This window comes from Homarus americanus, unplaced genomic scaffold, assembly GCF_018991925.1.
Source record: "Homarus americanus isolate GMGI-L3 unplaced genomic scaffold, GMGI_Hamer_2.0 scaffold28, whole genome shotgun sequence".
NCBI classification, from domain to species: Eukaryota; Metazoa; Arthropoda; class Malacostraca; order Decapoda; family Nephropidae; genus Homarus; species Homarus americanus.
In genome coordinates, this window is record NW_024742238.1 from 8,766,023 (window position 1) to 8,782,932 (window position 16,910).

The window sequence follows — 16,910 nt, forward strand, 5'->3', positions numbered from 1 at the left end:
GTTGCGTCATCTCGTAAACAAATAGACGAATATACCATAAGGACCGAGAGGTTAAGTGAACCAACAGCACTCGGTCTTCTCTGTTGTGTTAGGTAGGTATATTGATAAGATGTTGAAAAAGGGAAGACATTTTGTTAGTTTTAATGACTGACAGCCGTAGTGGAGACTTATGCTAATTGAACCATACCGTAATATTTGACAGCAGACGACGTGAACCAAAAATTCCATTCTTTGATCAGGTCGTCTGCTATAAAAATTACTTAGTCTGTTATAACCTCCAGCATGAGTGTCAATAGATGTATTTCTGTCTCTTAAAAGGAAATGACAAAATATGGACGAAAAGTATATATTGTACTGTATATCTTAGCCTCGTCGCCACTGGTAAGGTTATTAGTTTTCCGGTATTTAAATTTTTGCCACAAAACGAATCTCAGGAATTTAATAGTTGTAATCAGTAATTTTGACAATTCTAAGACACTTTATTTAATGTCATTTCTGGCGCAAATTACATTTAAGCGAGATATTTAAAATTGTATTAAGTATGTTCGTATGTGGCGCTACACATCCAGAGCATCAGACGACAGTGGAGCCAGCCGGTAGGTTAGGTTAGTGTGGGGTTTTGATTTTCCGATAGTTTTCGATGTGTTTTGAACACTTTTTACCTTGATTTTTATCGCAGATCTCTAGATTCTGAGAAACTATTGATTTACACCAGAAATGAAGGTCAAATTCGTTCATAACACATCAAAAACCATTGGAAAACTGTAGTTTTAACTTGGATTTCTATAGTGGCAACAAGTGAAATTTTACCAATTTTCTATGTTCCCATGCCAGATTTACACACCGTGTATCAGAACAATCTTATCAGTAAATTTAAGAAGTAGAGTTACAGCTTTTATATGAATATTTAGTTTACAAAGCTGCATGTGTGAAGGATGTTAGAGTGTTCCAGTTTTGTGTAGAATATAAACATGGATGTCCTAATTCTATTTTGAAGGTTATAAAGTTCATGGTCTTGGAACTTTCTTTCTGTTTACCCCTTTAAGGAAATGTACCAAAATTGTGTTTTATTATTTTTTTAATGTGTTAGAGGTGCTATATTACAGTAATTAGGTAGTAAATTACAGTAGAGTAGATAGGTTGTTTTTTGTTGTTTTTGAACCATTTAACTTTTTTAAAGTAGTATTGTATAATATTGGGGGTTTCTTGTAGTTAGGGTATTAAATAAGATAGTTAATCAGATTTTTTTGGGGGGGGGGGGTGGTGGGGGGGGGCATTCAGTGGGCCACACACCCCTTTGTAAATGTCAAGATCAGCCACTAGAAATTACAGTACAGTACATAGTCTACACAAAAGCCCCTATATTCATGCTGAACTACATGCAGTACCTGTATAGTTTTATATATGAGAATTTCACTGAAAAATATTATCACTATTATTCAGATTTGGAAGACTACACTGCAGCTTGATCTTCAAACTGTTTCCACTTTAGTAACCTAATCTTAAAACATCCACTTTCAAATTTCCAACAACATAATACAGTACATTGGTAGTTGTGTATTTTTGAAGCTGTTCAATGCTGTACTTTTTTTTATAAAACGTTAGTCATCAATAAACTAGCAAGCAAAAAATAAAATGTGAAAAAGTGGTGTCATTGCCAACACAGTTACCACTTTGTAAAAACAATGGTATTCTTTATATCACTAAAATAGTTACCTGTTCAAAACAACCACAATTGGTAAATTGTTGGTGATTTTTTCTATTTAATGGTGTAAAACTGTTGTAAATCTGTAGCTATCACCATTGCTCTTACTGAAGAACTGAAGGGAGTATATTCCTTTAAGTAGGCAAATAATTACAATACAGTATAGTTTTCTGCAAAATAATCAATTTGTTGCTTTGAGAAATTATTTCTAGATGTCTAAAGTTGGATGTCAATAACCTACTGACTATAATTATATAAATTGTTTTATTGAATAATCTGGTGCTATTGCACAATATCATGTAAGGCACAATGGGCTTAATGTGTTTTATACTTAGCAATTGCTTGGCAATGCCACCATTATGAGTGAGCCATCCTACTAGAGAATAGACTCCTTGGTTAGATACAACATGTCACCTGATAGCCAAGGTAACAGAAATAGGAAATTTTTATAAAGTTTTGTTCCTTGATGTTTGCTTAATGGTCAGTTACTGACCTGACAGTCACTTGAGATTGACTTCGACCATCAATTCAGTCACCCAAGGACCCATTCCCCCCTGAGCTGCCTTTAGCCTTCTAGCTGCCCCCTAGCCCCTACCTTACTTAATACTGTAGTAGCCCCCTAGCCCACCTAGCAGGTACCTTCTGTCTACCTCCCCATTCCTCCATCAGGATAATTATCATCTATATAGTGAAATCACAACTACAGTAAGTAAACTCTATTGCACCAGAACCTCACAAACTCCTTCATGAGATCCTTTGTCGCCTTCTTTGTACACTGTTTGGCCCAAGTTTTTGATAAATATAACAAATAATTTAGTATCTTAACCCTGCTTCATAAACCTTGACAATGAGGAGGAGGAGGCGGCGAGTCTTTTGTTAAAAGGGGAGTTTCATCAAACCCCTCTGGATCTGCCACTGTTGAGTGTTTGTACAAGTGCATCTGAGGCCTACTAATATTTTTAGTATGAATACTGTATTACTCTTCACTTTTTAACATGTTTTGTTTATATTGCAGGTTATGAGAGAAAGCTTTTGGTAAGCAGACCATTAAAAGATGGTCGAATTGTACACTGTTGCTCTTGGCCTGCTAGTAACACTTGACCTTGGATACTTTCTAAAAACTTTCATATTTGGAATTCACTCCAAGTTTTTTTCATCCAGAATTCATGTCTTAGCACCATCAAAACTCTATGGTAAGAGATTCTTTCTTTTGAAATATTAAAACTACAGTGTAAGTATTATGGTAAAGTGATTTTCTAATTACAGTACTGTACATCATCTATTTTTGTGCAATTACTTATGCATTAAACCTGCAAATCATAATTTTATTAAACCTTTTTTTCTTCACATACAAATGGATACCCTGTACAGTGCTGTACGTCTTTTCTCATCTTAGTACTTGTACAGTCTCATTTGAAATTCATATTTTATTTTTAGGTCTAGAGTCAGTATCAGTATTGTAAACTGCTTCTTAACACTTTTAGCATTATTTCATGCAGTACTTCTTTCATTTCCATCTTTATTTTTTCCTCATATTTTCACTTACCTCCCATGCTACATTATTATCCTATCTGTTATATATAACTCTTGATTTAATCTTTGTCTTGTCCTGGTATCCCTGGGGACTTATTTACTGTTACTATCTGCCCATGCATTGTAAGGGAGGTGGAAATCTTGATTTATTTGTTTTGTTTTATTAATTATTATGTGTAAGATGAGTTTTTTCTTTTATATATCATTTTATTGTTCTGTTACTCTTTTCTTTTCTGTTATATTACAGTATTTTCTTTTCTTTATTTTACTTTTCTTACTTAGTGTTTATTTCTTTCAATGTACAATTATCTTATTTTCTTAGTACTTCTTTCAATTATTATCAGGGCTTAGTTATATTCTATGCAATGGATTAACCTGGGAAAAACATATTATTCTTTCACAACACTTATTAGTATAATTATTATAATTATAAGGTAGACTGCCACCACCCAAGCTTTTATTAGAATATAACTGATATCATTAAAAATTTTAGGTAGCTTGGTAAACAAGCTTTTAGACACGTGGGTTACAGTGTTTATTTTCTGAGAAGCAATTGTTAAAGGGAAAGAGTGGTGATACTCACAATATACCAAATCAATATTTATTCAAGTCAAATGTGAATAAGATGACAATTTGAACACACTCAGACAAGAATGGACCACTAAATCTTACTTTATAAGTAACAAAATACAGTAGATCTTCAATTAACATTCAACATTTTATACCTCCTTAAGGGTATTATATTATTTCTTTGACAATAAAGATGGTAATTTTACACACTTGCTAATAGCACATATATTAATGCATTAATTGTAACCATGTTATTTCTGAGTGAACAACATGGGACATGTACCAGATGTCATATAAAAAACTTGAATACTGGTAATTGCAATATTTATGGTATCCATACTCAACTGGGACAATTATATTTCTGCTAAATAACCACAGTCATATACAAGAACACTACTTTGCACATATAATTGAGATTAGTACACCAGGGTTATTCACTGGTGTTTACTACAACAAATGAAGCACGCTATTAGCATCGGTTGGACTCCACTCCAGTGCACGACTAGAGAACTCATCTTCCTGGGTGTGGCTCCCAGGGCGCGTTACTCTCTCTGAACTTAATCTCACTGAATTAGAAACATCCTGTTTTGGACATCTCACTGGTAGGCAGCCACTGATCCCCGGTAGTTGCAGGTATTCAGCTACAATACACTGTGCCTGAGATACGATTAGGGAGCATCAAAAAGTGACGCTGTCCCTTGCGCACGCATTTATATACCAGGTAACTGGCCACTAAACGCATTGACATACATTTAATTTAAATCAGTTGCTGTACATTTGGCTTTGAAGATTGGTGTCATGGGTCAAATTAATTTCTTATGTCTACCGGTATTGTTTACAATCTAATCAGAGTTCGAGCTTGCCAGGCAATAGTGAAATGGACGTCAAATGCACAAGCTGAGAACGTCTTTCTTACGACCTCATCAAAATACAGACAAGGGCCTACTGAGAGTTTGCTGTTAGATCTTGGAGATAAGAAGACCGACATATTCTTTGCAGGAGATTAATTACTTTCTAAAATATAAAACTGACAATTTCAATACAAATATCAGATTCTCTGATGATTGGGAATCAAAATTATCTAACTTCAGTATCAGTTGGAAACTCAGGGCATCCCCAAGGACGATGTTAAGGATTCGCCACTTCTACTAGTAGACTCTACCCTAACTTGTTTGACAATTTTACTAACAATAAATACAGTTGAAGCTTTCAACATTACTCACAAGGGATCTTGAATGTTTCGTCTGTAATCAGACATATATAATTTGATCTAACATGTTTGCATTCAATTGCAATTTCAAATTTCATAACATGATATGAGATACTAAGGAATATCACAGTCTCGGAGGTACATGAGAGAAAACGGAAGACTTGGGCATACCGAAGCGGTGAGAAAATGGACGTCTCAATTGGGGGACTAAATACTGTACATCTATACATCCAGGAGTTGTGAAGACAAAACCTCAAATAAAATGCATTGAACTTTAACCAGATTTGGTTTAGGGATATCTTGTAAGTCTCAAACAGATCTCAATACACTGTATTATAACTTCTTTCCATAATGTTGTTCATAATTTGATCAGAAATGTAAATGTTAGAAATATCATGAAATAATTATCTCTGGGGTAATATGGTGTTGGTGGTACAGCAATAACATATGTATCTCACCATTACCTCCTGGGTTCGATTCCTTGCCTGGGACACATGTGGGAATGGTGTTATCCAATGTGACCCTACCAAATATCACAGGTTTCCTCCCGGTACTAAGCTGATAAGTGGCGAAATGATAAATTAAATAAAAAGTGGAAGGTAATGTTAAAGGATCTGTAGAAATCATGTAGAACAGGTATGTAGAGAAAGAGTTTTATGAATCGGTTGCAAATTGTGTGATTTGACGATTAATCAGGATATTAGTGTACAATACACTTGAACCTTACTAATTCAACATCCTGAATTACCCATAGAATACAAATTAGCAGAAGTATTTTAGTAATTCAAATAGAAACATTAATCGTACAGGGCCAAGCTGAGACATAATAGAAAACACATGGACTGTATATACCAGTGGAATATTATTGCTTTATATTACAGTACTGATAACACCTATAAAAAAATCTGTACAGTATACCCTGTATTATTTAATTTATAAGCCAGTAGTAGTTGAACAGGGGGCTGATAAGTTATCTTGTTCATCTGAATCTGTTTCCCTACTAGCATATCACTATAAATACTTTTATAAAGCAGAAAACTGTGATAAAATCCCTGACTTACGATGCAAGGCGAGTTTTTTTACCCGACCAACAAAACTTTCCAACCTATCTTATTTTAAGCAAGGAAAATTATCTTAAAGGTTCAAACATAAGTAATTTAAAAAGTATACTGGTAACTAATAACTGATGACATAAACTTTATACCCTTTACAAAATCTATACAAAACAAAACTGAAAACATAAAGCTCACAAATAAAAATAAATGAACAGTTCAATAAATCCCTCTTTAACAGTAAGTCCTGAGCACCACAATATAATAGCTAATCACTCTGGAGCAGTAAGAGTACAATAACACAAGTTACTTACGGTTTGGGAGACCAGATGTTGACTTCATGGCTATTACTCTTTAACTCTAAAGCCCACTAGATCTTCTGACCAGGACCAATCACAGGGCTCCACATACTTTAGTACTGTACTAGGACAGTCTAGTCCTATACCTCAGACTTTGATGGCCAGCGCCATCTTTTGAACAGATTCTTACCTAACCCAAATCCCTTTTACAGTACTGGTGCAGTCGTTCATCATAACACCAACAAAAATTTTGTGAGTCACATGCACAGACTCATAGACTAGCAGTAAGATTAAGTACAGTAAGTTCCTGGACTACATAACTCTTGGTCCAGATTGCATCACCCAGCCAGACTTGCAAGCTTCTTCCTCTGCTCCTCTTTTATATATAATCTAAAACACGTATTGACCTCCTGCAAGTACAGTAATCTAAAATATATAAAAACAAATATTTAAAATATTATTTCCTTATTCAATACCAGTATTTCATAATCAGTCAGCCACATATTTTTCTTAACCCCCTTCACTACAGCATACACCACTTTTAATATATTGTATTTGGCTAACACTAGGCGATTTTATTCAGCTCGGAGGGGAACCCGAACACAAGGGGTAAATTTTACGATGTCAAGTACAAAAATATGTTTGAAATTTATTCATCTTGGCAACTCTCTTGGTGGGACATTGGGTTATGACAGGCTGTGCAGATTAGCAGTGCCCAGTAGCCTACTGTAAATGGGCCCAGATTAGGATCAATTTATATTTCTGTTTCGATGATTGTGTATTTTTTATGAATTAAAAAATGTACAGTACTGTGCTTAAGGTACTGATGGATTCTTATTTTCAAATATAGGAATATGTACAACTCGAGACATAGACTTCTTGCTGAACCATATAAACAATGCCCGCTATCTCCGTGCTATGGACTTTGGGAGAGTGAACCACTGTATCCGTGCTGGAATCTTTCAAGCCTTGACAAGGAAAAACACAAAACTGCTAGTGGCTGCAAGCACAATTAGATATCGCAAGCCTGTGTACCTGTTTATGCCCTACATGCTCCATTCTCAAGTGAGTTCAAAACTTTTTCCAATTTTCAAATATACTGTACTGTAGCTGGTTCATAATATATATATATATATATATATATATATATATATATATATATATATATATATATATATATATATATATATATATATATATATATATATTATCTTTATTCAAGACATCTTCAGAGGCCTCTGAAGATGTCTTGAATAAAGACGAAAGCTAAGGTGCTCCGTTGTTTCCCTTTTCCCTTGTGATTTTATCAAGATCTATCTTATCCACGTTTTCATTGTGGATCTACATGAAATATATATATATATATATATATATATATATATATATATATATATATATATATATATATATATATATATATATATATATATATATATATATATATATATATATATATATATATATATATATATATATATATATATATATATATAAAACGTGTGGAGTAGATTAGGCAAGAATTCTATGCAAGTCAAAATGATCTGTAGGCTTTTGTACATTCTCTTCCCTCCAAGGGATGTTCCTAGGTGGAATAATGTCTCATATAGATACCCTGTACATGAATACTGTAGTATGTGGATAATTTATTTATTTACACACAGCTTGTATATTGGGATGAGAGAAATCTATACTACCGTCAAGATTTCGAGACCATACATGATAACTTTCTCCGAGCAACTGCTTACGTCAAGTTAGCGGTGGTAGGTTCAAATGCTGAGGGAATATTATCTGCTGTCCTTTCTGAGAGTCCTGTACGACCAGAAGCACCAAGTGATTTACTGTCTTGGATACAGTATAATGAACAAAGTAGTCAGAACCTAAAAAAACTCAAGTAATCTTGTGTGTGATTACTTAACCTGTACTGTATTTATTATTTGACTTTGATCAGAGGAAACTCTTGATTATCTTCATTGAGTCTGTGGGCTGTAATTCAAGCTAACCCCAAATAATAGCAGACATTAATTTAAACATTTAGTACAACTCTCCTGCAACAACCCGAACCCTTGAAAGAGAAATATTGGAGGTAGAAGTTTACCACTTAAAGCCAAGTGATGGATTTATTTTGAGGATTTTCATTGAGACTATAACATGTCTGTAATTCTGTAGCAATGTTTAAGTTTGCTTTAGCATGAGTACTATCCAAGGCTTATGCAACAGGATATATGTTACAGCATGTAAAATCTTATATGGATCCTTCTTTTAACCCTTTGGATGCATATTTTGTTTTCAAGTTACATTTTCAAGGAGTGTCAGTTCCCAGAAAAATATGGAATTGGTAACCCATACTATTTTACTACTTTTTAACCAAGATAAAACTATGAAGTTTCCATACCCAACAATTCTTAAAAAGTTACTGTGGCATTAGAAATAAAACAATTTATTAGATACACCCTTGAACAAATATTTTGTCATGTCCTTTGATTTCTGGTAAAGCAAACAAAGCAGTGCAATTACTCAACTTATATTTGTACTATGACATAAGAAAAATAATGGGAAGTCAAACAATATTGGGATAAAAAATATCCAGATTTAAATCTACTGTACTGTACACCATGAAGCTACACTCTGACAACTCATAAACAAATGTAAGATACATTGTATATTATCATAATACAGTACTTTATACCTTTATTTATGTATATTATGATAAATGACATACACTTACAAAGCATCACCTTACAATATTAAAATGAGAAGCAAATACTGTAAGTGTATCAGTGTAGGTGCTGGCAATTATCTGAGCGAGTTATTGTTTATGAGTGAAGTCATCACTGTATGACAACAGCGACAGACATTCGTCTGCCTGGAGGGAAGGGGTTGTTGGGGGTGCATTTCTTGATAGACGTACAGAAAATTAAAACCCTGCATTTGATTATATTCATGTGTCATTCAACTGCAGCTGCACAGCACATCCAAAGGGTTAAGACTACCTTTAAGATAATTGCCAATCACTTGGTCATTGGAAATGGTTTTTGGTTTCTAAGGATCATCTTGGAACCTAGACAAGGAAGATCCTGGCTCCAGCTCGATAAGTTAGGAAGGTTTATGTTATTAGAAGAAGGGTTTAATATTATATACAGTTGTACAGTACTGTACTTGGAAAACTTTTAATGGTTGCACTGGCATTTGGTCGAGTGGTAAATTTTTATCAAAGAATAGGAATTAAAGTTTTAGACCAAATGGTTGTAAGTTTAGGATGGATGTAAAATGTTTTCCCAACCAGTCAGTTCTCCGAAAACGTGTGTTATTATAACGTGATGAATGTGTTAAGAACACATTTTTAACAACACAGATGCGAATTAGATATAACGCAATTGAGTAAATGTAACTACTGTATGTTACTCTGGTAGGAATAACTGGTTACGTGGCTGCCTCGGCATAGCAACACAAAAGGCGGGATGCTGCCCACGCATTTCAGTCTTTGTTTATTTTCCATGCATATCGGACGTGTTATTGCAGACTGTACTTTACCTTAGTATCCACTTTATTGTTATTAATTGGGTGTGAAACATTCTGGTTAGTGGAAGTGAAGTGAAAAAACAACTATTACATGTAGTGTACAGTACTCTTGAATCTGTCTTCAGATTAACTTTACCTTCTCTTCCACTACCACAAGTCCCAAGCAGCAGCCTTCGCTTTTTGTGGTGAATGTTAAAACGTTTTAACAAGTTTTTTATATTATTTAAGGTTAAAATTTTTATTTAAAAAGTTTTATCATTAAAAGCATTTAAGTGACACATTCTGCTACGTATTATTTCATAATTTTAATTCTCCACCCTCCTCCATGGCACTGTTTTCTATCACCTAGCAATGTAGACTAACACACTTTAAAAAGCATCTTCCCCCTTTTCATATTTTTTTTTCGATTAATGAATGATATTATGGAACTAAAACATGTATTATAAAAACACAACTACGGCATTACACGAGAACTGACTGTATAAAAACCTGTGCACTTTTTCGTACACTATTACCTGCGTCAAGCAACATCCAATATATTGATCTGTCTAGTCTATAGAAGAACAAATACTGTAGTAACTTATGGGTAAGATCTAGGTTGATTTAAACACATTTCAATAGAATTATAATTTAATTTTATAATAAAACAACAATGTATCAAAATTCATTTATCAGTTTCTTCAGCTGACAATACATTTCAGTTAAACTAAGAGTGAGATTTACCGAAGAATAGCACACTGTCTTTAATACAAAAAGGTACAGACTAATGACCACCAGTTCATGGAGACAAGTGTTGAATATCAGTATCAGGGATCATTACCAAAAATGGTGCCATGTTGAGGTGTTAATGTAAACATGGTAGCAATCAAGCACATGATTATTATTGTACTTGATAAACCAAGTTGACATCTAAAACATGGTAAGTACTTATAAATATTTATTTAATTATTAATTTTAAGTATGTAATTATTTTGCCATTTACCACTTATTAGCTATTTTGGCATTGGTCTTCTTATTTAGTTTGTTTTTAACTTGAATGTCCCTTGTTTTTTTTATTAAATATCAAATTCTATAAAGTAGCCTGGTGGACAAGCATTTACTATTGTAGTTATATGAACTCCTTGTACATGGGGGTCTCTCTCTGCTGAATAAAATAGTCTAATGCTAGCCAAATAAATTTTAAAATTGGCATTCCCATAGTGAAAGGGTTAATGTTTTGTAGGGGGAAATACAGTGTGGCAGTTATCACATTTAAATCCTTTGTTGGCTATTGTGTGTTGGCATATTCTTTATGTGCTGCCAGTTGGGATTCGGCTTAATATCAACCAAATTTGAATACAGTATTAAGTTTTTAGGTGGTATACTCTATGTGTACATGTATTAATGTGTAAGAAGGAGATCAGTGCTTAAATAATTTCCATAGTCTTTATGTGAATGAGTAGAACAAAGGAAATTCTTGACGTTTTTTGTTGTGTATTTGTTAAGTGTTTTAAAATACGTAAGCTTTAATAAATGTAATGTACAGTACATAATTCAGTCAAACAAGAAATTGATGTAAATTGAAACAAATACAGAAACACCAGCTCGTCAAATCAATCAAATTTTCTTATGCAGCATTCAAAGATCTGTGTATAATAAAATTAGCTTAAGCAGTTTTAGTGAAACTGAAAAAATATCATCATCATCGTACTTATCAAAATATCATCATCGTCTTTATCATGTACTAACCTCTGAGAGGATGTAAACTTATAGGATAGGAGTTAAAGTGCATCTCAGGTCCCATAACAAAACATTCCTTCAAGTAACATGAGAGATCATTATAAGTCAAGTACTGTAACACTGTAGAACATTGAACCTGCTGATATGGCACAATATTGTTCTATTGCACAACTCAGGCACTTGTCAATATCTCAGTGTTAACTTTATAAGGACAAACAATTTAATGTTATTTATTCATGTTAAATAATGATAGGGGAAATTCTTAAATGTGTTATTTATTACAGTAGTGGAAATCTTCACTATGCCTTAGTGTATTGAAGTGAGATTCTTCAGGTAGTATTAATAGTTATACCAATAGATTTCTCCCCCTTTCTCTCAGCATTTATCTTTCAGTTACAGTATGCAGTATTACTGTAATTAAGAACTCATTACAATAATGTTTCACCATGGAATCCGCTGAATCTATGTCACAATGTAATCTCAAAATTTAAATGTTCTTGTGTTTGGCCACATCTTATAGTGCAATTTAATTTTAAGCTTTGTATTAGTGTAATAAGCAGGATCTGAATATATGTCCATCAATTCTTCAATTTGTGTTTATTTTCTCCAGTCCATTATGGTAATTGTTTACTAATGTCAAAGTTAGATATAAAATCTTCAAAGAGTTCCATAATATCTCTATCTCTCTCTCTCTCCCTGAAACTGTAGTTAAGGAGGACCCAAGGTAGTTCATATACTATTTTGGCTGCCATCTTTATGTTGTAGCATATATGAGTCATTTAGATGTATTCTCCATTTCTGTTCTGGTATGTGAGCTATTTTGTAATTTTGGGCAATTACATGAATTTTGTATTACCAATTTTGTTGCCATCTTTATGAAGTAATTACTTGAGGCGGTTGAAAGTTTCTCAACTTCCCATTAAGATTAATTTAAACAGGAAATTTTTTAAATCTGATACAGTATACAGTATATGGAGAATAAGTCAGGAGAGATTAGTAAGAAAAAATGTGACATCACAATTGAAGGTACAAGAATAATAGAATGACTGAGAAAGAGATGAACAGATTAGGTGAATTGGGTCTAGAAGTTTCAAATCAGATAAAACCCAATGAATACACGATTGTTGACGGAGATTTATTTTGTATGTGATATCAGTAATGTTATCACAGTAACAGTATATGAAGTGTTAGAGAAAGAATGCAGTATCTCTGATTGTCTTTGTATATTAAATATGTTAGTTAAGGGTACGAGGAAGTACTCTACTGAATGTTATTGTCTACAGGTGTATAAATGTGAGGTCTTTTGAGAAATTTACCCAGTAGGTACATTTGTAGAGTCCAAAAAGAAAACGAACCAGTTTCAGGGGTTATGTTAAAGACAGTGTTTTCACAGTCATTGAAAATCCTGAGAAGGTCATGGAGATTAAAGTAGTCATGGAACACTAGAAACAATTTAAAGGTAACATTCAAACACTTATCATGACCATAGTATGAATCTATTTTAGGAATCTACCTTGCTAAACTTTAACTTAAAATTATATTGTATATTTGCCAATAAAAAAAGTTTTGATATCAAAGGAAGACCACTTACTTACTAAAGAAAAAATGGGGTAAAAAAAATATACAGTATATGTACAATAATCTTAAACCTCTGACCTAAGGAATAAAGGTAAAAAATTGGCAGCAAGTTTTAAAATAATCATAAGAGACTTCTGGTACAGTCATGTCTTTCAATAAAGTTACCCTTTTACCATAGGACTTCTTAATATGACATAGATACTGTATATAGTGATCCCTGAGTAATATAATACCACAAAGTTCACCTTCTAAATGTACATTTATAAAATGGATAAAAATCTCATTATAATGGAATGCATTAGGCTAATTATCACAAGGCATTCCTCTTTCAGCTCATCAAAAGCAGGAAGGCAAGAGTCACTTAAGAATTATGTACAACCTTATTCCCTCTGTTGGATGCAGTCACCAAGTCCTCATTATAAGGAACAGTCACCACTGTAAGGTGCCCTCAGGGAACCAAGCACCTCCAGGAACATCTCCCTCATATTCTTTCATAAGTGTCGTCATTTTGTCCACATTTAACGAGGAAGAGAAAACCATCCTATAAAGAGACATTATATCAAATAAAATTTCCAGTTGATGAAACCAGTAAAATCACTTAAAGAGATTGAATGTCTCTAATATAAATTAATCAATAATACAGTAAGTCCGTAATGTGTGATCTCATGAAACAGCAAAGTGGAATTGTTTATTCTGTTTATCCACACATTTTCTTATGATTTTTTTTTTTGATTTATTAAAAAAAATTATCATTTAATTATACGTATCATCATTTTGAAGATGAAGTAGAAATATCTGATACTTTGTACAAGAATTCTGAAAAAAAAAAATAGATTATTAACTAAATTAATAAACCATCTTGCTGTATTTACTTTTGTTTTTACATTCTACAGTAATATCCTAGAGCCATTAGATCAAGAGAAGGTGGAAATGGTCAGGAAAGACATACAGAAAGCCCTCAGTTTATGAAGGGTTATGTTTCTTGAAAAATCTTATGAAAATAATATCAAATTGACTTTACTTGAGGGGGTTTGTGCTCTTGGATCTCTATCCAGGTGTATGTATCACTATATTAACAGATCTCTATTTAGGTGTATGTATCACTATATTAACAGATCTCTATTCAGGTGTACAGGTATGTATCATTATATTATCAGAGTTGTAAAAAGTACCGGACTTTGTCAAATAAAAGTATTGTTACATTGACAAAATACTACTCATGTAGAAGTAAAAGTATCCAAATGTCAATGTACTCAAGTAGAAAAAAAAATCCAATTCATAAAATACTCAAGTACTGAAAGTAAAAAGTAACAAAATTATTGTCTCAAATATTAAAATAAATCCACAGTAAATTACATAAAAAAATGTGGCTGTCCAAAAGAGAATACATTCAGCCACCCTTCTCCCAACAACCATAGCAGGCATAGTGAATGGGCTAAAAAATATATCCATCCAACACTTTCAATGGGGGAAGGGAAGGATAAGAGGGTAGGTTAGGTGAGGTGGGTGGTCAAGGTGCAAATGGACGCAAGGAGATCAAAAGAAAAGTCCGTTGTCATGGTCACTGCCACCTGACCTGACATCACCGCATGGTGTCTCCCCACACCCACACCGTACCCTTCACGGCTCCACCCACACAACTCTTTTACTATGGTCAATAAGGGGGGGGGGGGTAATTAATTTAAAAATATATTATTAGTTTGCCACAGACATTAAAACTCCTAGATTGGGGCATGTAAAGAGTAATGATTTTTTTCAATTGTATTGGAGTAAATGTATTAAAAAAGCATACTGAAATTAAAGTGCTAAAATTTTTTAGTACTTTTTAAAAAGTAAATACCCAAAAATATTACCTGGGTACAGTACTGTACTCAAGTAAATTTATTTTGTTACTTTATGATAGATGATGAGAGATCTTACCTGAACAAGAAGTGGAAATGCCATCCAAAAGCTAAGATGTGGCAGGAGTTCTATTCCTTGTGCCCCTATTACAAAGCGACGGTATATATAACCTATAAGCAGATAGGTGACAATAAAAATCAGCAGCAGCAGCAGCAAAAAGGACCCCAAGGACATGCCATGTGGGAGAATAGGGGTGCCGCAGCCATCAACACATGCACAGCGTGAAGATAAAGTCATTGTCTGAAAACAAAAATTAACCTAAATTTAACATGGAACAAAATTTTGTATATTTTCAACTCAAGTATAAATGCTAACAAATACTCTTCAGTTACCTGCCACCCCTTATTATTTTCTAATAACATTTACTTTTACCTTTAAATCCTTCAATAACTTTATTTCAAAACCATCAGACTGGATAATGTTTATAGTACAGTATTTATAAAAATTTACAGATGAACACCTCCAATTTTTTTAAATGGAGAGGTTCAAGTGTGTGTGTGTGTGTGTGTGTGTGTGTGTGTGTGTGTGTGTGTGTGTGTGTGTGTGTGTGTAGTGTGTTTGTATGTGTGTGGTGTGTGTTTGTGTAGTGTGTGTTTGTGTAGTGTGTTTGTGTAGTGTGTGGTGTATGTGGTGTGTGGTGTATGTGTGTGTGTGTGTGTGTGTGTGTGTGTGTGTGTGTGGTGTGTGTGTGTGTTTGTGTGTGTGTGTGTGTGTGTGTGTGTGTGTGTGTGTGTGTGTGTGTGTGTGTGTGTGTGTGTGTGTGTGTGTGTGTGTGTGTGTGTGTGTGTGTGTGTGTGTGTGTGTGTGTGTGTGTGTGTGTGTGTGTGTGTGTGTGCACAGGGTGGTGTAATGCATCTAGTGTGGCAGCATTATGTTAGAGTTAAGGTACAAGTACTGCTTGCTTCCTCTCGCTTTCAGCTACCGCCTCTGGCTAGCCCTCGTGGCAAACAGAGAAGCAACTTGCATAAGTCTTCCCCTGCTAGTACACAGCCTCTTCACCATCAAGACTCCTGTTGTACCTCCTCATGGCAACACACGGTAACTGGATGCCTTGTGGGCCCAGGATAGACCATCAGGGGATCTCGGAGTAGCAGTAGGCCCCAGAGGGATGGCGCATAGGCCCATTGGCATGTGGACACGTCCTGGCGCCTACCAGCCATTGCCCCGCTGCCTTGCAGATTAACCTTGAAAGGTATAAGGCTACGGGAGTAAACCCCGAAAGAAAAATCTGTGGTGGAGCCCCACATCAGGCAGACTTGCTTACAGAACTCCAACAAGACCCCAACTACTACTACATCATTGTCAACGAAAGAGATTGCCGAGATGTCTTCATCACCCGAGCAATGCACGGGTCAGACCACTGCAACACTGATCATTGGCTCGTCAGAGCCAAGCTCTCACTTCACGTCGCCCCAAAACGGCGAAGGCAACAAACCTCCAGAAGAGGTTTAAACACCAAGCGTCAGCAGGATCCAGCAGTAGCACATGATTTCAGAGAGTATCTTGAACATGGGCTGATAAACAACCCAACGACAAACAACCAAATCCCAATGCCGAATGGAGTATTCTCGACAGTCATGACAAAAACCTGCAGAGAGACCCTTGGCCAGGTTGAAAGAATGCACCAGGACTGGTTTGATAAAAATGGCTTGGAAATCAATGTACAGTACTCGTCGATGATAAACGTGCTGCTTTAAATGACTGGCAGAAAAACCCTCAGTCTTGGACCAAAACTGATACCTTCCGCAAGAAGAAAGCGGCGGTCCAGCTCAAACTTCACAAACTAAAGAACGACTGGTTTAAAAATAAAGCTTGTGAAATGC

The 16,910-nt window shown here is 34.6% G+C and overlaps 2 protein-coding genes across 4 annotated transcripts in view; one reads left to right on the plus strand and one right to left on the minus strand.

Annotated features, from left to right (window-relative positions):
- Positions 1 to 12,197, plus strand: LOC121876680 (protein THEM6-like). The gene is made up of 4 exons (XM_042382034.1): positions 1 to 92; positions 2,721 to 2,898; positions 7,220 to 7,434; positions 8,031 to 12,197. The coding sequence occupies exons 2-4, from the start codon at positions 2,760 to 2,762 to the stop codon at positions 8,262 to 8,264; spliced, it is 588 nt and encodes a 195-aa protein (XP_042237968.1). The 5' UTR covers positions 1 to 92; positions 2,721 to 2,759; the 3' UTR covers positions 8,265 to 12,197.
- The window catches only part of LOC121876679, a 19,389-nt gene continuing 11,527 nt past the window's right edge, over positions 9,049 to 16,910 (minus strand). Inside the window, exons 5-6 of one of the 3 annotated variants that reach the window (XR_006090801.1) lie at positions 15,106 to 15,327; positions 9,049 to 13,726 (exon numbers count right to left, since the gene is read on the minus strand). Coding sequence is in view for 2 of the 3 variants with exons in the window: in XM_042382031.1 (XP_042237965.1) it covers positions 13,667 to 13,726; positions 15,106 to 15,327 (282 nt within the window). In the remaining variant the exon portion in view is untranslated. The remainder of the gene's footprint in view (positions 13,727 to 15,105; positions 15,328 to 16,910) is intronic. The other 2 variants (XM_042382031.1, XM_042382033.1) reach the window with 2 other exon arrangements.